Source organism: Prionailurus viverrinus, chromosome C1, assembly GCF_022837055.1.
Source record: "Prionailurus viverrinus isolate Anna chromosome C1, UM_Priviv_1.0, whole genome shotgun sequence".
Taxonomy (NCBI): domain Eukaryota; kingdom Metazoa; phylum Chordata; class Mammalia; order Carnivora; family Felidae; genus Prionailurus; species Prionailurus viverrinus.
Window position 1 is genome coordinate 151,253,522 of NC_062568.1, and position 22,583 is coordinate 151,276,104.

General features: G+C 37.5%; 1 protein-coding gene across 10 annotated transcripts in view; it reads left to right on the plus strand.

The window, feature by feature from the left end:
• The window catches only part of SLC44A5 (solute carrier family 44 member 5), a 400,420-nt gene that overhangs the window by 37,165 nt on the left and 340,672 nt on the right, over window positions 1–22,583 (plus strand). For all 10 annotated transcript variants that reach the window (XM_047873770.1, XM_047873764.1, XM_047873769.1 and 7 more), the window contains exon 2: window positions 21,986–22,062. In XM_047873770.1, coding sequence (XP_047729726.1) covers window positions 22,050–22,062 — 13 coding nt within the window. In that variant the 5' untranslated portion in view covers window positions 21,986–22,049. The remainder of the gene's footprint in view (window positions 1–21,985; window positions 22,063–22,583) is intronic.

Below are 22,583 nucleotides of genomic sequence, written 5' to 3' on the forward strand. Positions count from 1 at the left end.
ATATGTAGAGACATGGGTAATAAACCAGTCTTTTTTGGGGCGCTTGGGTGGCTCAGTCAGTTAAGCATCTGACTTTGGCTCAGGTCGTGATCTCATGGCTCATGAGTTCAAACCCCACATTGGGCTCTATGCTGACAGCTCAGAGCCTGGAGCCTGCTTTGGATCCTGTGTCTCCCTCTCTGCCCCTCCCCTGCTCACACTCTGTCTCTCTCTCTCTCTCAAAAATAAATAAACGTTAAAAAATTAAAAACAATAAACCAGTCTTTTTTCTTCTTCTGTATACTGTAGGGTACAGATTTTAAATTTGAGCAGTATAATTCAGATTTTTGCCTTATGTTCTCTATTACTTATCTGAATATTTCCCAATCAAACTTTTCTTTTAAATTTATATATATATAAATGCTCATATATATATATATATATATATATATATACACACACACACACACACACACACACACACAATTTTGTTTAAGTTTATTTATTTTGAGGGAGAGAGAGCATGAGCAGGGAATGGGCAGAGAGAGAGGGAGAGAGAAAATCTCAAGCAGGTTCTGCACTGTCAGTACAGAGCCCAATACAGGGCTCGAACTCACGAACCATGAGATCATGACCTAAACTGAAATCAAGAGTCAGACATTCAACTGACTGAGCCAGCCAGGTGTCCCCCACCCCACAATTTATCTTACCACATTTCTTTAATTATTCTCAACTAATCTTTATGACTATCATTTAAAGTATTATATAAAAATAATTTTTCTAAATAGTATTAAAGTATCTAAACTGGACTGACAGGGTAGAACATTTCATTCAGGTTTTTGGAGTTCAGACTGCATAGAACAGATAAAATACTTCTTTGTTACAGACTGGTTTCTGAATAAGGCCCTTTTTGTTCAGGTGTGCCACATCTATTCATTTAAAAAATACTCATCTACACTTATCATCACTATGTACTTGCTTTCAATGTTAATCAGTTGATAAGGCAATTGGTTCTGTATTGTTAACCTCAGCAAATGCTTAACTTACATCTCCCACAAAACTATCCCTGAGAGTTTTACATCTCCCACAAAACTATCCCTGAGATTTTACTGTGAAGCTTTATTTAAATCCAGATTCCTTTTATTTTCCCACCCAAACAAGGATTAATCTATTTGCATACTTTTATAAAATGGTCTTATATAAAACTATACTATGCTAAACTATACTATCTTAATGATATTAAGATATATGTGATCTACATTTTAAATTCCACAAAACCTAATTATTATCTACAAAAGAGAAAAAATGATAGACGCTTTAGTAGTGGAAAGGAACCCAAACTATATAATCTCAAAACAGACAAAAATTTTAAAATGTGAGATACCAGTATATTTGGAAAAACTTCATGATGTTTAACTGTGAACTATTTTTTGAGTTGTTTCACATACTGAAGACCACTTTGGTTTTTTTTTTTTTTTTGGATTCAGATGGCTTTTATTATTATTTTTATTTATTTATTTATTTTTATTTTTATTATTTTCAATATATGAAGTTTATTGTCAAATTGGTTTCCATACAACACCCAGTGCTCATCCCAAAAGGTGCCCTCCTCAATACCCATCACCCACCCTCCCCTCCCTCCCACCCCCCATCAACCCTCAGTTTGTTCTCAGTTTTTAAGAGTCTCTTATGCTTTGGCTCTCTTCCACTGTAACCTCTTTTTTTTTTCCTTCCCCTCCCCCATGGGTTCCTGTTAAGTTTCTCAGGATCCACATAAGAGTGAAACCATATGGTATCTGTCTTTCTCTGTATGGCTTATTTCACTTAGCATAACACTCTCCAGTTCCATCCATGTTGCTACAAAGGGCCATATTTCATTCTTTCTCATTGCCACGTAGTACTCCATTGTGTATATAAACCACAATTTTTTTATCCATTCATCAGTTGATGGACATTTAGGCTCTTTCCATAATTTGGCTATTGTTGAGAGTGCTGCTGTGAACATTGGGGTATAAGTGCCCCTATGCATCAGCACTCCTGTATCCCTTGGGTAAATTCCTAGCAGTGCTATTGCTGGGTCATAGGGTAGATCTATTTTTAATTTTCTGAGGAACCTCCACACTGTTTTCCAGAGTGGCTGCACCAATTTGCATTCCCACCAACAGTGCAAGAGGGTTCCCGTTTCTCCACATCCTCTCCAGCATCTATAGTCTCCTGATCTGTTCATTTTGGCCACTCTGACTGGCGTGAGGTGGTATCTCAGTGTGGTTTTGATTTGTATTTCCCTGATGAGGAGCGATGTTGAGCATCTTTTCATGTGCCTGTTGGCCATCCGGATGTCCTGAAGACCACTTTGATGTCATGATAGATAGAACAAAGTGCAGCAGCAAAAAATAGACAATTAAGCAAAGTGAATGGTGTCACTTATTTAATAGAGGAAGATACTGTGTGGGAGGACACAGATCCTGAGTTGGCAAAAGGGGAAGATTAAGGGAAACTTTCATAAAGATTAGAAGGATAAAAATTACAATATTATCTTAGCAATTACTTTAAAAATCTGTTTTATAAATAAAAAAAACAGATTAGGCAGAAAATGGTGATATAATTTTTGGATTTATTTTTATGTTTAAGAATTGAAAACATTTTCTGTAGAGGGATGACAATAGGAGTAGGGCAAAGAAGGAAGAAAAGATGGATAATAAAAATCGGAAATACTAGAGTCTAATATGACTACCTACAGGGATGATATTAATCAAAATTTTACTTAAAAAATCCTAAAATTATATTTGTTATCGTGAAAAATCTTACATTAATGTGGTTTTCAATAAGAAATAACCTGTATGTGAATCAGATCATAGCCATTGCTTCATGGTAAATTACAACAATAATAAGCAATAAATTTAAAATAACCATAGTATGACAGTAAACGATAATCATTTGTGTTCATTGTGTGGAAAATGCCAAATCTTGTTCTGCACATAGTAAAGTTGGGGTCCTCAGGAAATTGGAGGGATTATGTGATATAAAATAGTAAAAATTTAAAAGCATTTGATGTTCTGTTTTTAATTTTATTTAGCCAAGGATCATAGGACTCTTCAATGCTTTCTGAGTGATAAATTAATTAAATATTTATTGATCACCTACAATATGGGAATATTGAGCCCTAAAGTGTTGTATGTTATAGGTGCTGAAGATATGGTAGTAAAAAAAACAAAGTCACTGTTCTTGTAGTATTTACAAATTTTCCTGGGAGAAGAAAGACAATAAAATAAAATGACAAATGCATGTAAAGTATGCCAATTTGCATTAAATACTATTGAGGAAAAAAATTAAGCAGGGTAAAGTAATTTCTTTTAAGATAAGAGTAATTTGAATAAATTACCCTACCATAGCTTCATTGTAATATTTCTATTCTTGCCTTTTCTATTGTCAAGAAATTTACTAATAATAAACTCTAATAGTATACTGTGAGACTCCATGTCTAATTACACATAATTGATTTCTCCACTTTTTCACATGTTACAAAGAACACATTATGATTCTAGGAAATTTCGATCATGCAGAGAAAAGATTTCAGTGAAAAGTGATCCATGAAAATATAGACTGACGTGTTGCTTGCTGCCAGAAGCCACAATCAAATAGCTAGCAGAGTGTTGAATTAGCCCATGGACAGGTGTATAGGAGTCTTCAATTAGTTTTAGTCAGAGCTGATTTTTTTTTTAACGTTTATTTTTGAGAGAGAGAGAGAGAGAGAGAGAGCGAGCCAGAGACCCAGCGGGGGTAGGGGCAGAGAGAGAAGGAGACACAGAAACTGAAGCAGGCTCTAGGCTCCAAGCTGTCAGAGCAGAGCCCAATGCGGGGCTCGAACCCACAACCTGTGAAATCATGACCTAAGCCGAAATTGGATGCTTAACTGACTGAGCCCCCCAGGCGCCCCAATCAGAGGTGATTTTTAACCCTATTAGAATTGTTTCATTAGGTGTAGCTAAATAGAATTGAGTATATAACTAATTATCAACCTGGTTTAGGTTTTGGTCACTGAAAGTATACATCTTAGATGTAACTAAGTTAGCAATATAAGTAAGAGGTAGGCCCATTTGTCAATATAGTAAGTGATTATAGTAAGTATAGTAGGTGATAAAAAGATTTTGAGGGACTAGTCTGTTTAAGTGAGCAGAAATTGGGATTACTTCCATCCCTGGAGGCATTTGCTCAGTCTTGGGCCATAGGAAGGTAGAGGACAAAATCCATCATAGATAAAACTTTGTTGAGACAAATAGAAACCAGCCAAAAATTTTAAGACTTTGTTTTCATAAAACCTCTTTTTCAAGATTTAATTCATATACCACACCATAACCCATTTTAGTGTCCAGTTTTTATTTATTTATTTATTTATTTATTTATTTATTTATTTATTTATATTTTATCTATTTTTGAAAGAGAGAGAGTAGGGAAGGGGCAGTGAGAGAGGCAGACAGAAAATCTGAAGTGGTCACTGTGTTAACAACAGTGAGCCTAACTCGAGGCTTGAATTTATAAATTGTGAGGTCATGAACTGAGTTGAAGTTGGTCTCTCAACTGACTGAGCCACCCAGGTGCCCCCAATTTTGTTTTTAGTATATTCATAGGATTGTGCAGCCATCATCACAATCTTCTTTTCTTTTCTTTTCCTTTCTTTTCTTTTCTTTTCTTTTCTTTTCTTTTCTTTTCATGTTTATTTATTTATTTTGAGATATACAGTGAGTGGTGGGGGGATGTCCAGAGAGAGAGACAGAGACAGAGACAAAGACAGAGAATCCCAAGCAGGCTCTGCACTGTCAGCATAGAGCCTGATGTGGGGCTTGAACCCATGAACTGTGAGATCGTGACCTGAGCCATAATCAAGAGTCTGATGCTTAAATGACTGAGCCATCCAGGCATCCCATCACAATCTAATCTTAGAACATTTTGTCCCCTCTCAAAGAAACCTCAATCCCATTAATAGTCACTCCCCTTTCCCTCAAATACCCCAATCTTACCACTTATTTACTATTTCTATGGATTTGCATGTTCTGGACATTTCAGAATTTTTGTGGCCAAATAATATTACACTGCATGGGAATATGCCACATTTTGTTTATCCATTCATCAATTGATGGACATTTGGGTGTTTCTACTTTGGGGCTATTATGAATAATCCTTCTATAAGCACATGTGTAAAAGTTTTTCTCTGGATATATATTTTCATTTTTCTTGGGTACATACCTAGGAATAGAATTGCTGGGTCACATGGTAACTCTATATTTATCTGTTTGAGGACTTTCAAAATGTTTTCCAAAATGGCTACACCATTTTATAATTTTTTTTTTTAAGTAAGCTCCATGTCCAATTGGGGCTTGAGCTTACGATCCTGAGATCAAGAGTCCCACGCTCTACTGAGTGAGCCAGGCAGGTGCCCTTCATTTTACATTCTTATCAGCAGTGTCTAAGGGTTCCAATTTCTCCATATCCTCACTAGCTCTTTGTTACTGTCTTTTTTATTATAGCCACTGGAGATGTAAAGCTGTACTCGTTGTAGGTTTTTTTTTTAAGTTTATTTATTTATTTATTATTAAAAAAAAATTTTTTTTTTCAACGTTTATTTATTTTTGGGACAGAGAGAGACAGAGCATGAACGGGGGAGGGGCAGAGAGAGAGGGAGACACAGAATCGGAAACAGGCTCCAGGCTCCGAGCCATCAGCCCAGAGCCTGACGCGGGGCTCGAACTCACGGACCGCGAGATCGTGACCTGGCTGAAGTCGGACGCTTAACCGACTGCGCCACCCAGGCGCCCCTAAGTTTATTTATTTTAAGAGAGATAGAGAGTGAGGACAGAGAGAGAAGGAGAGAGAGAATCCCAAGCAGTCTCTGCACTGGCAGTGCCCAGCCCAATGTGGGGGTTGCATTCAGGAACCATAAGATCATGACCTGAGCCGAAACTAAGAGTTGGACACTTAACCAACTGAGCCACCCAGGCACCCCTCATTGTATTTTTGATTTACATTTCTGTAATTACTAATGATGTTGAATATCTTTTCATGTGCTTATTGGCCATATGCATATCTTCTTGGATAAATATCTATTCAAGTCATTGTCCATTTTTTAATTGGACTGTCTTTTTATTATTGAGTTGTAAAGTTCTTTATATATCCTGGATACAAGTCCTTTATCAGATATATAATTTACAAATATTTTCTCCCATTCTGTGAGTTGTCTTTTCACATTCTTCTTTAAAAATTGAGTATAGCTGACATACAATGTCTTTTCACTTTCTTGATTGTATCATTTGCAGCACAAAAAAGTAAATTTAGATGACATCCAATGTATCTAGCTTTTCTTTTTTCACTTGTGCTTTTGATTTCATGTAATAAACATTTGAATGTGTAGTCACTAAGCACCTACTTTATGCTAGGCACTATACAAAGTGCTAAGCATGGATGAATTCAGGGATTGGCAACTTTTCTGAAGTTATATCATAAATAATCATGAATAATTTTGTTATATTTGAAAGGATGTTTTGGGATAAGGGGTTAAATGTCTACGAAAGTACTTTGATTTGAAGTGGCCTGATAAAGCAAGCCACTCAGTAGAAGTATGGATGGTAATGCAATGAGGTAGTTTAAGAGTAATAAGATTCCCTTCCCTGTAAGATTGTGGGGGTGAGGTTTAACACTGGCCCTGAATGTGTCATTAAATCATTTATGTGTTATGCACTTTATCTAAATTACTTATTTAATTTTCATTAGATCCCATGACCAACTTCTCCAACTCCTCAGTCCATAGAATGTTTCCTCTATTATTTCCTTGCTGTTTCAGAAACCTGATTGTGCCACAAGGACAGTTTCCCATGGGGCTTCCTAGAGTGGGTGTTATTCATTCTCTCCTGCTCCCTGTATCACAGATCCTCAGAATCTTATTTGAATTGCATGCTATCTGGAAATCACTCCCTATCTCTTCTGTTTGCTATAAGTTACTGATATATTGGTTCCTCTCTCACATCCATCAAAGCTTTAGCATTTTCCTCACGGGTTTCCCCTCAAACTTGAGCCTTACTATTATTCTTGTAGGTGTCTTCATCTGTATATTGACCATTTATTTCTCCTTTATTACATCCAGTCACTCCCTACTGCTCACTAGATCAGATTCAGACTTCTCCATATAATACTCAGTGCCCCTAACTTAACTGTCCAACATTATCATACCCAGTGCTTGGTGCTAACTGACCATGAAAGTCAGTGCTATCTTTTTTGTGACCCAGCCAACTCCCACGACCTGTATGTGTTTCCAGCTTATGCTTTGGCTTATGTAGTTCCTAGCACTTAAATGGTTCTGTTCTTTTCTAATTCAAATTTTGTCCATCATTTAAAAACCCTGTTCCAGTTCTGCTTTCTTTTCCTTGACTACTCATTACTATTTTGTATTACTCTTGTCTGAGCCAGACAATTAATACTTGTCAGGAACTATTTATTTATTGCTAGTTTCTAAGACTCTATACAGTTCATTTAACACTTTAAGAATAATACAGTCTTATTTCCCTATGGTGTTGTGTTGTGTTTGTAAGACTTCTTTTCAGTAGATAGCTGGCTTCTTGTGAGCAAGTCAGTGTCTGCACACCTATCTGTGGTAGGTACTGTTGTCTGAACTGGCAGATTGTTGGTAAACACTTAATGTTTATATAGTGAGTTCCTGATCCTTTCAGTAATCTTGAATCTCTGTCAGTGAGTTTATGAGTTTTATTTAATAATAATAGTTACAATGAATAATAGTAATAATAATAATAGAAGAAGAAGAAGAAGAAGAAGAAGAAGAAGAAGAAGGGGAGGAAGAGGAGAAATAAAGGGGAGAGGGAGGAGGGGGAGTTATTTTATATTTTGTTGATTTTTTTTGGGGGGGGGAATGTGTGACCAAGATCAGTCTGCACTTTCCTTCCCTTTGGATGAGTTTGATTCCACATGAATATTTTTCTCAGATTAGACAGTGTTGGTTTTATGATACTGACTCAATATTGAGGTCTCAGGACCTCCATCAAAATATCACAAAATTGATGATCATAACAAGAAAAATTATATATAGCTCACATCCTGTAATTATGTATGAAAGTTTGGGGATTTTCTGAATATGATCTTTAATTCTTTTCTTTTTAAAAAGTAGCTAACCAGTAGTATTAAGGCAGGTTTATATATGAACGTTTCCTTTTCTCTGAGTGGAATAGCAACTCAACAATGTGCAAGTGCCATGCTCATAGATGACAAAGGGTAGTAAACTGTGCCCATTTTGAATACCCACTTCTGTTGGTTTTAGTTCAATGTGCTAGTTTCTTGGCAGCAGTCTGAAATCTCCAACGGAAAATAACTGATATGTCTCTGTAACCAACATGCTTGATCTTTGGCAAAGTGATTTGAAGATTTGTGTTACATTTTATCAAGTACTAAAAATTTTAGATAGCACGTTTTTATAGTTCAGGAGTAAATTTGGCAGTGCTCTTATTATTACTTGAGGTTCTTGTTCAATTGTCTTGCTGTTGTTACTTCTAAAGAAATATTGTATACATATATACATTATATATACATACATATACATATATACATATACATATATACATTGTATACATATATACATTATATATACATACATATACATATATACATATACATATATATACATTATATACATATATACATACATATATATATATTGTTCTTTCTGTTTGAAATACCTACCCCCTTTTGCCATTTGAAGAACTTTTCTGAGGAATTGTTTGTGAAACTTTTCCTGGCCCTTCTCCTTCCAGCAGAATTAATCATTCTCTACTCTGCTGTACTTCTGTGCCTTATATCCTTGTTCTGATGCTTCTTGTGCCCCATTCAAATTCTCTTGGCCTTCTTACTCCAGCCCATGACTGCTGTGACAATTTCTGTGAAAATGCTGTCCATCTTCATGCAGGTACGGCCTGACAGTACCTTGCCTCAGGCCTGTGCACTTTTACCTCTCACTGGTTCCCGCCCCACATCCCCATGGCTTCTTTACTGGATGGTGAAGTAGCAGGGTACACCTCTGGGATTTTGCTGTGTCTCATGCATGTGCAACCCAGGAGTGATGGGGCGTAATGCCCTGAGGGAACACTCTTGATTAGTGAGGAGCAGAGTAATGGACAGACGATTTCAGCTTTTTTCCCCCAGGAGGTGTTCTTTAAGAATGAGTATCCAGCCATCTCTACAGCTAGTCAACTCAATAATGAATCTTTTTTTGACTCCTTCTTTTTCTGCTTTGCTCCCTCTTTCTTAACTCTTATCCTCTGAATCATACTCCTTTGTCTTAGGTCCTGTATTCTGGGGAACCCAGGCTGAGAAAACACCATTGTTACTTGTAGAATACTGCATTATATTTATTTAAATGTCTCTTGCTGCCTCTAGATCAGTGACTTTTTAAATGTCTCAAAACAGTAATATCTTAAGTCAACCTCCAAAACATACAACTGGTAAAAGTAGAGCAATTCTGGTTGAAATTGGAATGGAACAGAGGCTTTGAAAAACAAACAAAAAATAATGTACTAATTAAGCTATGAACTTCACGAGTTAGAAAATATGTCCTATTAATCTTTGACTCCTAATAACCTGGCATAGTGGCTGGCCCCAGCAGGGAGTCTATAAGGTTTGTTAAATTGAACTAAATTGAACTGAGGGGAACTGAAGTCTAGAAAATATAATTTCATTTAGGCTACAGCGATTATGGATAAAAGAAAAAACAAAACAGAAATATAGTTCTAATACTTTTTCTGGAAACATGTGAGTTTTATTAGAAAAGACAACGGAACTTCTGTAAGATTGTTTTCTCATTCTTGAACTGATTTGTTAATTTTCAAACTGTTGTCCTGTTTTTTTTTGTTATATACCAGCAGTAATAGATTTAAATTGAATTTTTAAAAATCCCCCAAATTCTTAAAAAAATTTTTTTAACGTTTATTTATTTGTTTTTTTTTTTAAATTTTTTTTTTCAACGTTTATTTATTTTTGGGACAGAGAGAGACAGAGCATGAACAGGGGAGGGGCAGAGAGAGAGGGAGACACAGAATCGGAAACAGGCTCCAGGCTCCGAGCCATCAGCCCAGAGCCTGACGCGGGGCTCGAACTCATGGACCGCGAGATCACGACCTGGCTGAAGTCGGACGTTTAACCGACTGCGCCACCCAGGCGCCCCTAACGTTTATTTATTTTTGAGAGACAGAGAGAGATAGAGCATGAGCGGGGGAGGGGCAGAGATAGAGGGAAACAAAGAATCTGAAATAGGCTCCAGGCTCTAAGCTGTCAGCCCGATGCAGGGTTCGAACTCACGGACTGAACCACATGATCATGACCTGAGCCAAAGTCAGCCGCTTAACTGACTGAGCCAACCAGGGGCCCCGATCCCCCATATTCTTTAAATTGTTTGTTAACAAAGGCAAAAGAGGTGGGAAGGTTATCATTTATAATTATTTCACAGTCACAAATATGGAACAGGTGAGATAGAGAGCTAAAGATCATTTCTAGAAAGTAAATATGCCACTACAAAATCAAAGAGCCATAAACGGAAGCTCCACTTACATCCTGTTATTATAATCAGTATTGAATGGTGTCATCATTTCTTAAATGTGACAGAAACTCCAGAGGGATAGTTATTGCGAGCAAGGCTTTCTGGTATTCTGACATGGGGAAAAAAGCCCCAATGAAAAAATTGCTGGCTGGGAAATTCATGCTTTAAAAAAAAGTATATTTTTAAAGTATATTTTTTGTATAAAGGATTTTGTTTATTGACCCATCAATCCACCCACTTGTTCACTCACCCATCATAATGGCGTTGAGATTGGCATATTGAAAACCTGCATGAGAGTTTGTTCTTTACCATCAATCAATGGACTTTTTGTCAATCATTTTTCTTTATACAAGAACTTTAAACTTTTATGGATAACTAGTGACTGGTTTCCATCTTCTTTATTGTAAAAAATGGGCTTATTTATCAGATTTTTGAACAAAATATAGCCCTAACATCTATCCATACAATCATCAACATAAATGTCAATAACACCTACTTTGTGGTTAAGTGCTAAGGATTCAGTAGTGAATATAGTTTATGAATATTAGACATGGAAGGAACACTAAGAGACTTTATAGGATGGGCTGATGAGGCACAGTTACTGACTGATGAGACACAGTCACGTATTTAGGCTTAGTGACTTGCCCAAGATAACAGAGCTTGTGAGTAAATTATTCCTCAGAATATATAAGGTTATTTTCAGATACCACTTTTATTGGCATTAATCCTCCAAGCATTGCTGAGTGATAAACTATGAAGACAGCCAACTGAAAAAGTAGTTACAGAAATGAGAAAACACTAAAAAGGAAACTAGAAAAGGGAGGGTTAAGGATAGATTGGGATGAAGTAGGGAAAAAAATTGGTTTCATTTCAGTTCATCTGTAAATTTTTCAAACTTGGATTTTTCCTCCTACTGGATTCCATATGGTTTGCATATAAAAATATATGTAATATATTGCATTTAAAATTAAAAACATAAACTAATGTTTATTGAGAGCCTAACGTGTCAGGGCACTTTAATATATATATTAACTCATTTAATGCTTACCACTACTCTGTGAAATATTGTATTCTTCTATCTGGATGACTATTTCAGCCTAGTGTTACAGTATGTGTGTCATAGTGACTATCACCACCTAGAGTCTGACACAGCTTTCAGGTTAATAACCTCTGGGTTATTATATGGTCACTCAGAGGTTAAGAGGCTCAGGCATATTGATTCCTTGTAACTAAACCTATAAGAGTCTGATTATAAGCCAGAAGAACATCAATTTACAGGTCTCTATGAAGAAATTAACTGCCAAGTAGACTAGAATATTCATGTCAGTTTGTTAGCACATATTTTCCCCATGGGAAGACAGCTTGGAAAAAAAATATTAAGGACAGGAAGATGCTAAGGAAGTATAAAAGTAGAAGAAAATGAGTTGGATGCTTTTAATAAGGAAATTGTTATGCCATTATTTGAGCCCAGTGTGCCTTCTCCACCATAGAAAGGTACTTGCCTGTCTAAGGGATCTGAATATTACTTTCAGTCAGTCAGATCCCTCTGTCAATATGTCTTCAATAATGGCCAGTTGTGGACTCAGAGGGAACAAGACAGAGCAGATTGGGAGGGTCTGAGACTGCTCACAACCAGCCAAGCATCTGTAGGTGCTGGAAGGAGGAACAAATAGGCAGCATATAGAATAAGTATAGTAATCAGGACAAAGATTATAACAAGAGTAATCTCTAACAGTGATTGAAGATTTATTATGTGTTAGAAATTGTGATAAGAGCTTTCTATCAATTACCTAACTTAATTCTAAGAACAACCATCTGAGGTAAATACCGTTAGTATTCCTGTTTTATAGATGAGGAAACAAGTCTAGAAAAGTTAAAGTAATATACTACAAAGTGAAATTTTTAATATTTATTTTTAGACAGAGAGAGAGTACAAGTAGGAAGGGACAGAGAGAGAGAGAGAGAGGGAGAGAGAGAAAATCCCAAACAGGCTCCACACTACCAGTGCAGAACCTGATGAGGGGCTCAGATTCATCAACTGTGACATCATGACCTGGGCTGTTGCCAGACACTTAACTGACTGAGCCACCCAGGCACCCCAGAAAGTGAAATTTTTGTAACATAGGATAGTCCAGATTGGGTTGAGGCATCTCATGGCTAACATGTCTGAAGTTGACCTTTCATTTCTTTTTTTTTTTTTTTTAAACATTTTATTTATTTTTGGGACAGAGAGAGACAGAGCATGAACGGGGGAGGGGCAGAGAGAGAGGGAGACACAGAATCGGAAACAGGCTCCAGGCTCTGAGCCATCAGCCCAGAGCCCGACGTGGGGCTCGAACTCACGGACCGCGAGATCGTGACCTGGCTGAAGTCGGATGCTCAACCGACTGCGCCACCCAGGCGCCCCTGACCTTTCATTTCTTAAAACATGTTCATCCTCCAAATCTGAAGCTTCTGAATACTTCTAGACCTCTCTGTCCCCCTCAGTTACAGACGTCAGCAAATCCTGTAAATTTTACTTCCCAAATATGCAGTTGATCTTTCCCATTTTCTCTGCCTCTGCTGTCATTGCTCTAGAGCAGTTATGGACTCCCTCTGCAGTAACTAGCTTCCTCCCCTACAAACCAATTTATTGTCCAAAGTGTGGGCTTTTCCTTTTGGAGGTCAAATTCACGTAACATAAAATTCATCATCTTAACAATTTTTTTTTATATATATGAAATTTATTGACCAATTGGTTTCCGTACAACACCCAGTACTCATCCCAAAAGGTGCCCTCCTCAATACCCATCACCCACCCACCCTCCCCTCCCTCCCACCCCCCATCAACCCTCAGTTTGTTCTCAGTTTTTAACAGTCTCTTATGCTTTGGCTCTCTCCCACTCTAACCTCTTTTTTTTTTTTCCTTCGCCTCCCCCATGGGTTCCTGTTAAGTTTCTCAGGATCCACATAAGAGTGGAACCATATGGTATCTGTCTTTCTCTGTATGGCTTATTTCACTTGGCATCACACTCTCCAGTTCCATCCACGTTGCTACAAAAGGCCATATTTCATTTTTTCTCATTGCCATGTAGTACTCCATTGTGTATATAAACCACAAATTCTTTATCCATTCATCAGTTGATGGACATTTAGGCTCTTTCCATAATTTGGCTATTGTTGAGAGTGCTGCTATGAACATTGGGGTACAAGTGGCCCTATGCATCAGTACTCCTGTATCCCTTGGATAAATTCCTAGCAGTGCTATTGCTGGGTCATAGGGTAGGTCTATTTTTAATTTTCTGAGGAACCTCCACACTGCTTTCCAGAGTGGCTGCACCAACTTGCATTCCCACCAACAGTGCAAGAGGGTTCCCGTTTCTCCACATCCTCTCCAGCATCTATAGTCTCCTGATTTGTTCATTTTGGCCACTCTGACTGGCGTGAGGTGATATCTGAGTGTGGTTTTGATTTGTATTTCCCTGATAAGGAGTGACGCTGAACATCTTTTCATGTGCCTGTTGGCCATCTGGATGTCTTCTTTAGAGAAGTGTCTATTCATGTTTTCTGCCCATTTCTTCACTGGGTTATTTGTTTTTTGGGTGTGGAGTTTGGTGAGCTCTTTATAGATTTTGGATACTAGCCCTTTGTCCGATATGTCATTTGCAAATATCTTTTCCCATTCCGTTGGTTGCCTTTTAGTTTTGTTGGTTGTTTCCTTTGCTGTGCAGAAGCTTTTTATCTTCATAAGGTCCCAGTAATTCACTTTTGCTTTTAATTCCCTTGCCTTTGCGGATGTATCGAGTAAGAGATTGCTACGGCTGAGGTCAGAGAGGTCTTTTCCTGCTTTCTCCTCTAAGGTTTTGATGGTTTCCTGTCTCACATTTAGGTCCTTTATCCATTTTGAGTTTATTTTTGTGAATGGTGTCAGAAAGTGGTCTAGTTTCAATCTTCTGCATGTTGCTGTCCAGTTCTCCCAGCACCATTTGTTAAAGAGGCTGTCTTTTTTCCATTGGATTTTCTTTCCTGCTTTGTCAAAGATGAGTTGGCCATACGTTTGTGGGTCTAGTTCTGGGGTTTCTATTCTATTCCATTGGTCTATGTGTCTGTTTTGGTGCCAATACCATGCTGTCTTGATGATGACAGCTTTGTAGTAGAGGCTAAAGTCTGGGATTGTGATGCCTCCTGCTTTGGTCTTCTTCTTCAAAATTCCTTTGGCTATTCGGGGCCTTTTGTGGTTCCATATGAATTTTAGGATTGCTTGTTCTAGTTTCGAGAAGAATGCTGGTGCAATTTTGATTGGGATTGCATTGAATGTGTAGATAGCTTTGGGTAGTATTGACATTTTGACAATATTTATTTTTCCAATCCATGAGCAGGGAATGTCTTTCCATTTCTTTAAATCTTCTTCAATTTCCTTCATAAGCTTTCTATAGTTTTCAGCATACAGATCCTTTACATCTTTGGTTAGATTTATTCCTAGGTATTTTATGCTTCTTGGTGCAATTGTGAATGGGATCAGTTTCTTTATTTGTCTTTCTGTTGCTTCATTGTTAGTGTATAAGAATGCAACTGATTTCTGTACATTGATTTTGTATCCTGCAACTTTGCTGAATTCCTGTATCAGTTCTAGCAGACTTTTGGTGGAGTCTATCGGATTTTCCATGTATAATATCATGTCATCTGCAAAAAGCGAAAGCTTGACTTCATCTTTGCCAATTTTGATGCCTTTGATTTCCTTTTGTTGTCTGATTGCTGATGCTAGAACTTCCAGCACTATGTTAAACAACAGCGGTGAGAGTGGGCATCCCTGTCATGTTCCTGATCTCAGGGAAAAAGCTCTCAGTTTTTCCCCATTGAGGATGATGTTAGCTGTGGGCTTTTCATAAATGGCTTTTATGATGTTTAAGTATGTTCCTTCTATCCCGACTTTCTCAAGGGTTTTTATTAAGAAAGGATGCTGGATTTTGTCAAAGGCCTTTTCTGCATCGATTGACAGGATCATATGGTTCTTCTCTTTTTTTTTGTTAATGTGATGTATCACGTTGATTGATTTGCGAATGTTGAACCAGCCCTGCATCCCAGGAATGAATCCCACTTGATCATGGTGAATAATTCTTTTTATATGCTGTTGAATTCGATTTGCTAGTATCTTATTGAGAATTTTTGCATCCATATTCATCAGGGATATTGGCCTGTAGTTTTCTTTTATTACTGGGTCTCTGTCTGGTTTAGGAATCAAAGTAATACTGGCTTCATAGAATGAGTCTGGAAGTTTTCCTTCCCTTTCTATTTCTTGGAATAGCTTGAGAAGGATAGGTATTATCTCTGCTTGAAACGTCTGGTAGAACTCCCCTGGGAAGCCATCTGGTCCTGGACTCTTATTTGTTGGGAGATTTTTGATAACCGATTCAATTTCTTCACTGGTTATGGGTCTGTTCAAGCTTTCTATTTCCTCCTGATTGAGTTTTGGAAGCATGTGGGTGTTCAGGAATTTGTCCATTTCTTCCAGGTTGTCCAATTTGTTGGCATATAAGTTTTCATAGTATTCCCTGATAATTGTTTGTATCTCTGAAGGATTGGTTGTAATAATTCCATTTTCATTCATGATTTTATCTATTTGGGTCATCTCCCTTTTGTTTTTGAGAAGCCTGGCTAGAGGTTTGTCAATTTTGTTTATTTTTTCAAAAAACCAACTCTTGGTTTCGTTGATCTGCTCTACAGTTTTTTTAGATTCTATATTGTTTATTTCTGCTCTGATCTTTATTATTTCTCTTCTTCTGCTGGGTTTAGGCTGCCTTTGCTGTTCTGCTTCTAGTTCCTTTAGGTGTGCTGTTAGATTTTGTATTTGGGATTTTTCTTGTTTCTTGAGATAGGCCTGGATGGCAATGTATTTTCCTCTCAGGACTGCCTTCGCTGCATCCCAAAGCATTTGGATTGTTGTATTTTCATTTTCGTTTGTTTCCATATATTTTTTAATTTCTTCTCTAATTGCCTGGTTGACCCACTCATTCGTTAGTAGGGTGTTCTTTTACCTCCATGCTTTTGGAGGTTTTCCATACTTTTTTCTGTGGTTGATTTCAAGCTTCATAGCATTGTGGTCTGAAAGTAAGCATGGTATAATTTCAATTCTTGTAAACTTATGAAGGGCTGTTTTGTGACCCAGTATATGATCTATCTTGGAGAATGTTCCATGTGAACTCGAGAAGAAAGTATATTCTGTTGCTTTGGGATGCAGAGTTCTAAATAGATCTGTCAAGTCCATCTGATCCAATGTCTCGTTCAGGGCCCTTGTTTCTTTATTGATCGTGTGTCTAGATTATCTATCCATTTCTGTAAGTGGGGTGTTAAAGTCCCCTGCAGTTACCACATTCTTATTGATAAGGTTGCTTATGTTTATGAGTAATTGTTTTATATATTTGGGGGCTCCGGTATTTGGCGCATAGACATTTATAATTGTTAGCTCTTCCTGATGGATAGACCCTGTAACTATTATATAATGTCCTTCTTCATCTCTTGTTACAGCCTTTAATTTAAAGTCTAGTTTGTCTGATATAAGTATGGCTACTCCAGCTTTCTTTTGGCTTCCAGTAGCATGGTAAATAGTTCTCCATCCCCTCACCATCTTAACAATTTTAAAAGTGTGTAATTCAGTGGCTTTTTGTACATTCACAGTGTATCGCAACCATCAGTAATTCCAGTTCATTTTCAAAAAGGATCCTCATCCATTGATCAGTCACTTCCCATTCTCCTTCCTTCAGCCTCTGAAAACCACTGGTCTACTTTTTGTCTCTATGAATTTGCCCATTCCAGACATTTCATATAAATGGAGTTGTACATTTGTGACCTTTTATGCCTGGCTTCTTTCTCTTGGCATAATGTTTTCAAGGTTCATCCATGTATTGGTGCTTCATTTTTTATGGCTGAGTAGTATTCCCTTGCATGGATATACCACATGTTGTTTATCCATTCATCTGTTGATGGACATTTAGGTTGTTTCCACTTTTGACTATGATGAATAATTGTGTTTTGAATGTTTGTGTACCTATTTTTGTTTGAATACCTGTTTTCAGCTTGCCAGAGTAATCTTTAAAAATGAAAATCATGGGGCGCCTGGGTGGCGCAGTCGGTTAAGTGTCCGACTTCAGCCAGGTCACGATCTCGCAGCCCATGAGTTCAAGTCCCACGTCAGGCTCTGGGCTGATGGCTCAGAGCCTGGAGCCTGTTTCCGATTCTGTGTCTCCCTCTCTCTCTGCCCCTCCCCCGTTCATGCTCTGTCTCTCTCTGTCCCAAAAATAAATAAAATGTTGAAAATAAAAATTAAAAAAAAAAATGAAAATCATGTGGTTTCCCACTTAAAAGCATCACAATTATATTATAACCCAAATTCCTTCCTTTGGGGCACAAAGATTTACATAATCTGCCTGTCCTTTCTCATTTAAGCATTTTTTTTCTTCCCTCAATATATTCCAGTCCCACTGATTTCCATTTAGTTCTGCCAACTCCCTAACCCTTTTTAGAGTATTCACACTTGTTATTTTTTGGCCTAAAATACTCTTTCCATTGCTTTTCCTGGCTAGTTCATTTTCATCACCATTTTGGAACTGTTGTGGAAAGAATTGATTCAGGAGAATAATCAATGGGTGATAAAAGTCTGAAGACAAATGACATATATTATCAAAATACCTCTCCAGAGATTAGTTATTAATTGCAAAGTGAGAAATGGTAGTCTATAAAGGAGAAGTCTGGCTGAAACTACCTTATTGGGTCATCAAAGTTAATATGACCAGTGACAGATAAACTGAGATTTGATTCCTGATGTTATGCATTACGATGTTATAATGTTATACATTATGTTATACATTATGTGTGTGTATGTGTAATGAGAAAGAAATCAAATATGTCAAAATGATAACAATTGGTGAATCTGGTTGAGGAGTATGCAACAGTTCTTTGTTTTATGCTTGCAACTCTTCTGTAAGTTTGAAATTATTCAACATAAACCATTAGAGGGGGAAAATGAGTGATTCTCATCTGCCTGAGGAAAGGTGTTTTTTTCTGCTTGAGTCACTGTCACTGAATAGAAATCAATTGACAGTGCCAAAGAGAAACTGTGGACCATACGAGACAGAACTGATAGCACAGTTGGTAGATGAACTTGCAGTAGTATTTATCAGTATAATCGAGACAGAGGGTTGAGTTTCTTACAACTCTCCCAGAAGACTGTTACCTTATATGGATAATTTGATTCATTTTATAAACACTAATGGGGCTCCCATTATACATCAGGAACTTTGTTAGGCACTGGGGCTACAGTGATGGCTGACCTGACTCTCCTATTCTTAGATTACTGACAACTGGGGAAGAAGGACAGCTATAAAGGCAAATTTAATATGTGACAGCAAAAGCAAACAGAGAGAAGTTACAGAAGTTAGGAGATGCAATAGTTAAGACAATGGAGAGGAGGGAGTGGCATGGTAGAGGGAATGGCAGTGAGGCCCAGGAGTTTCCCACTGGGTAGAAGGGGAGGGATGGTAGAGAGTACAAGCAAAGGGAACAGCAAGGGTAGAGGCAGGAGATGTACAAAAGCACAGGCTATTTGGGGGCTCTTAAGCAAATTGGTGTTGTTGAAGTGTAATATAGCTTTCTGATTTTTAGTTTGTGGTAATAAAAAAGAAATTAGTTTGCAGTTTGCAGTTTAGTTCTGAATAGTTTTTTTGAATTTTTAAAAAAATCTTTATTTTTGAGAGAGAGAGACAGAGTGTGACCAGGGGAGGAGCAGAGAGGGAGACACAGAATCCGAAGCAAGCTCCAGACCCCGAGCTGTCAGCACAGAGCCCGACGCGGGGCTTGAACCCGTGAACTGTGAGATCATGACCTGAGCTGAAGTTGGTCACTCAACCGACTGAGCCACCCAGGCACCCCAGTTCTGGATATTTTTAAGACATTAAAATAGTATAATATAATCAACACTAAAGAATGTGAAATGCAAGTTGATCCTTTCATGAACTTTTTATTTTGTATGACATGACGTCTTATTATAACCTGGGATTTCTCTTTTGACCATTGTACCTATTTCAGTGTTTGTCAAATTTGAATAATATATGAATCTTTTTTTAAGGAAATAAATTCCCATAATTCCCAAGAGTCATATCTTCAAGATGCTTAATAGTTGGTGGATCTCAAAGTATTGCTATAAAAGGGACATTTTGTTTTCAATTAGCAAAATTGTTTGGGATTACCAAAATGAATACAAAACAAATAATTAAAATGCAATTATTAAACAGTAAAAATATTTGTCTTTGAGTCAAAGCTTAATATTCTTTAAAAAAAAATTTTTTTTTTCAACGTTTATTTATTTTTGGGACAGAGAGAGACAGAGCATGAACGGGGGAGGGGCAGAGAGAGAGGGAGACACAGAATCGGAAACAGGCTCCAGGCTCTGAGCCATCAGCCCAGAGCCTGACGCGGGGCTCGAACTCACGGACCTCGAGATCGTGACCTGGCTAAAGTCGGACGCTTAACCGACTGCGCCACCCAGGCGCACCTAAAGCTTATTATTCTTAATATGCAAGCTTTACACAAGTTTGTAAGTAATATATTCAGACATCTGTAAGTACATAGACAAAAAGAACCTAAATAATTTCCAAAAGATGAAATAAAAATAACTAGCAAACATTTAAAATGTTCACTTTCAATAGTAACAAAAAAAAGCACTTCAAATGAGAGACCATTTCTTTTTTAAGTTTTTTATTTTGAGAGAGAGAGAGAGAGAGAGACCATGAGCACAGGAGGGGCAGAGAGAGAGGGAGAGGGAAAACCCAAGCAGGCTCCGTGCTGTCAGCGCAGAACCTGACATGAAACTCCATCTCACCAACCATGAGATCATGACCTGAGCTGAAATCAAGAATTGGATGGTTAACCGACTTTGGATGCTTAACCGACTGAGCCACCCAGGTGCCCCAAGACCATTTTTTGACCTATAAAATTGGTAGATATTTAAAAAAATTATAACCTGTGTTGATAAGGATTTTTTTAATGAAAGAAGAAATTACCAAGTAATCTAATTGTCCAACAACATGGAAATAGTTAAGTAAAATATGCATTGATGAAATAGGACATTACTTGGACAATAAAATAATAGTTTTTATTTTTTTGAAAAATTTTAAATGTTAGAAACGCTTATGCTATCATGAAATATAAGAAGGATTGAACAAAAAGTATGATCTCAATCTTGTCAAAATATGCATAGAAAATTTTGATAATTATTCTGTTGTAATGGAAGATGCTGGGTGAAGGGTATATAAAAACTGTCTATACTGTTTTTGCAACTTTTCTGTAAGTCTAAAATTATTTCAAAATAAAAAGTTACAAAACATATATAGAAAAATGACTGACGGGGGGCCTGGGTAGCTCAGTAGGTTAAGCATCCAACTCTTGGTTTTGACTCACGTCACGATCTCATGATTTCATGGCTTCGTGGGTTTGAGCCTGGCACTGAGCTCTGTGGTGGCAGTGTGGAGCCTGCTTGGGATTCTCTCTCTCCCTTTCTCTCTGCACCGCCCTCCCCCCCCCCCTTTGCTTTGTTTCAATCTCTCTCAAAGTAAATTAAAAAACTTAAAAAAAAAAAAAAAAGGAGTGACAGAAAAAATGACCACATTTTAGTAGTGATGTCTACATGGTAAAATTAGCTTTTCCTTTTCATTAAAAAATGCTTTTTTGGGGTGCCTGGGTGGCTCAGTCGGTTAAGCATCTGACTTCAGCTCAGGTCATGATCTTGCAGTCTGTGAGTTCAAGCCCCGCGTCGGGCCCTGTGCTGACAGCTTGGAGCCTGTAGCCTGCTTCGGATTCTGTGTCTCCCTCTCTCTCTGCTCCTCCCTTGCTCATGCTCTGTCTCTCTCACTCTCAAAAATGAATAAATGTTAGAAAAATTTTTTTAAAAATGCTTTTTTCATAACAAATTTTTACAATAAGTTATGTGTTGTAAAATCATTAAAATACTTGACCTAAAAAAATTAGGAAACACGGAGCTAAACTGAAAAGAAAAATGCCATCTACCACCAATTTGGCAGATAAGCATAAAAACATAAATGGGAGTGTTGAAAAAAGGTTGCATATAAGCAGAAGACAGGATAGAGATATCAACTGGTTAGGCATGCATCTTACAGGTAGATGTGAAGTGTGAGAGTAGATAATAAAAATAAGGACCAGGATTTAGGAGGCAGTGAGAATTTTATTTCAGTATAGTAAAGAAGAAAACAGTTTCCTGCAAAGAGTAGATACCTGTAGTATTTTATGTGTTAGAAGAGAATTAGGCTAATTCTCTAGGTTTTTAGGGAGTATAAAGTGTAGTTGTGAGAATATTCCCAAAATGTTGGTTTTTAATAAGTTAAAATCATTTGCTTTAGATAACCATCTCCATACTTCTTTTTATCACAGACTTCTTTCTAAGCAGCTCAACTGTGCAGTGATTCAGGCCGCCTTCTGAAGATACAGCCTCTTTATGAGTGACGAAGGTAATCACCTACTCGAATTAAGTCCCTCTTGATCTGGACTTTTGTGTAAAATATTATTTGTTCAATATTAAATAAGGATGATAGAAAAATGAATATACACATTGGGAGCTGTACCTGAAAAACTGCAGCATGTTAGACATTATGGTTCTCAATCTTTTCCCATCTCAAGACCTCCCATCTCATCCTCTCTTCTGCGTCTGGATCCTCCCTATAGCAGTGATTCTGGGGTAGATTTGGTGAGTGGGGGCTATGCAGTTAGTAAAAGCACATCCTCACGCATATTCAAGTCACTTCTGAAGCTGCTCCCTTTCCCCTGTGTCGTTCTACCTGAAGAGTTATTGCTATAAGCAGAATCTTTAACATTTATTTTAGAGGATTATTGTTTTCAGCCCCTTTCTCATGTTGTGACGTGCCCAGAGCTTGCTCCTTAGAGAAGTAAGCAAACTGCTGTCAGGTGTTCCTTGGAGAGGGACCATGGGGCTTCCCTTCAAATTTTAACCCTCATTCCTACTATCTCTATC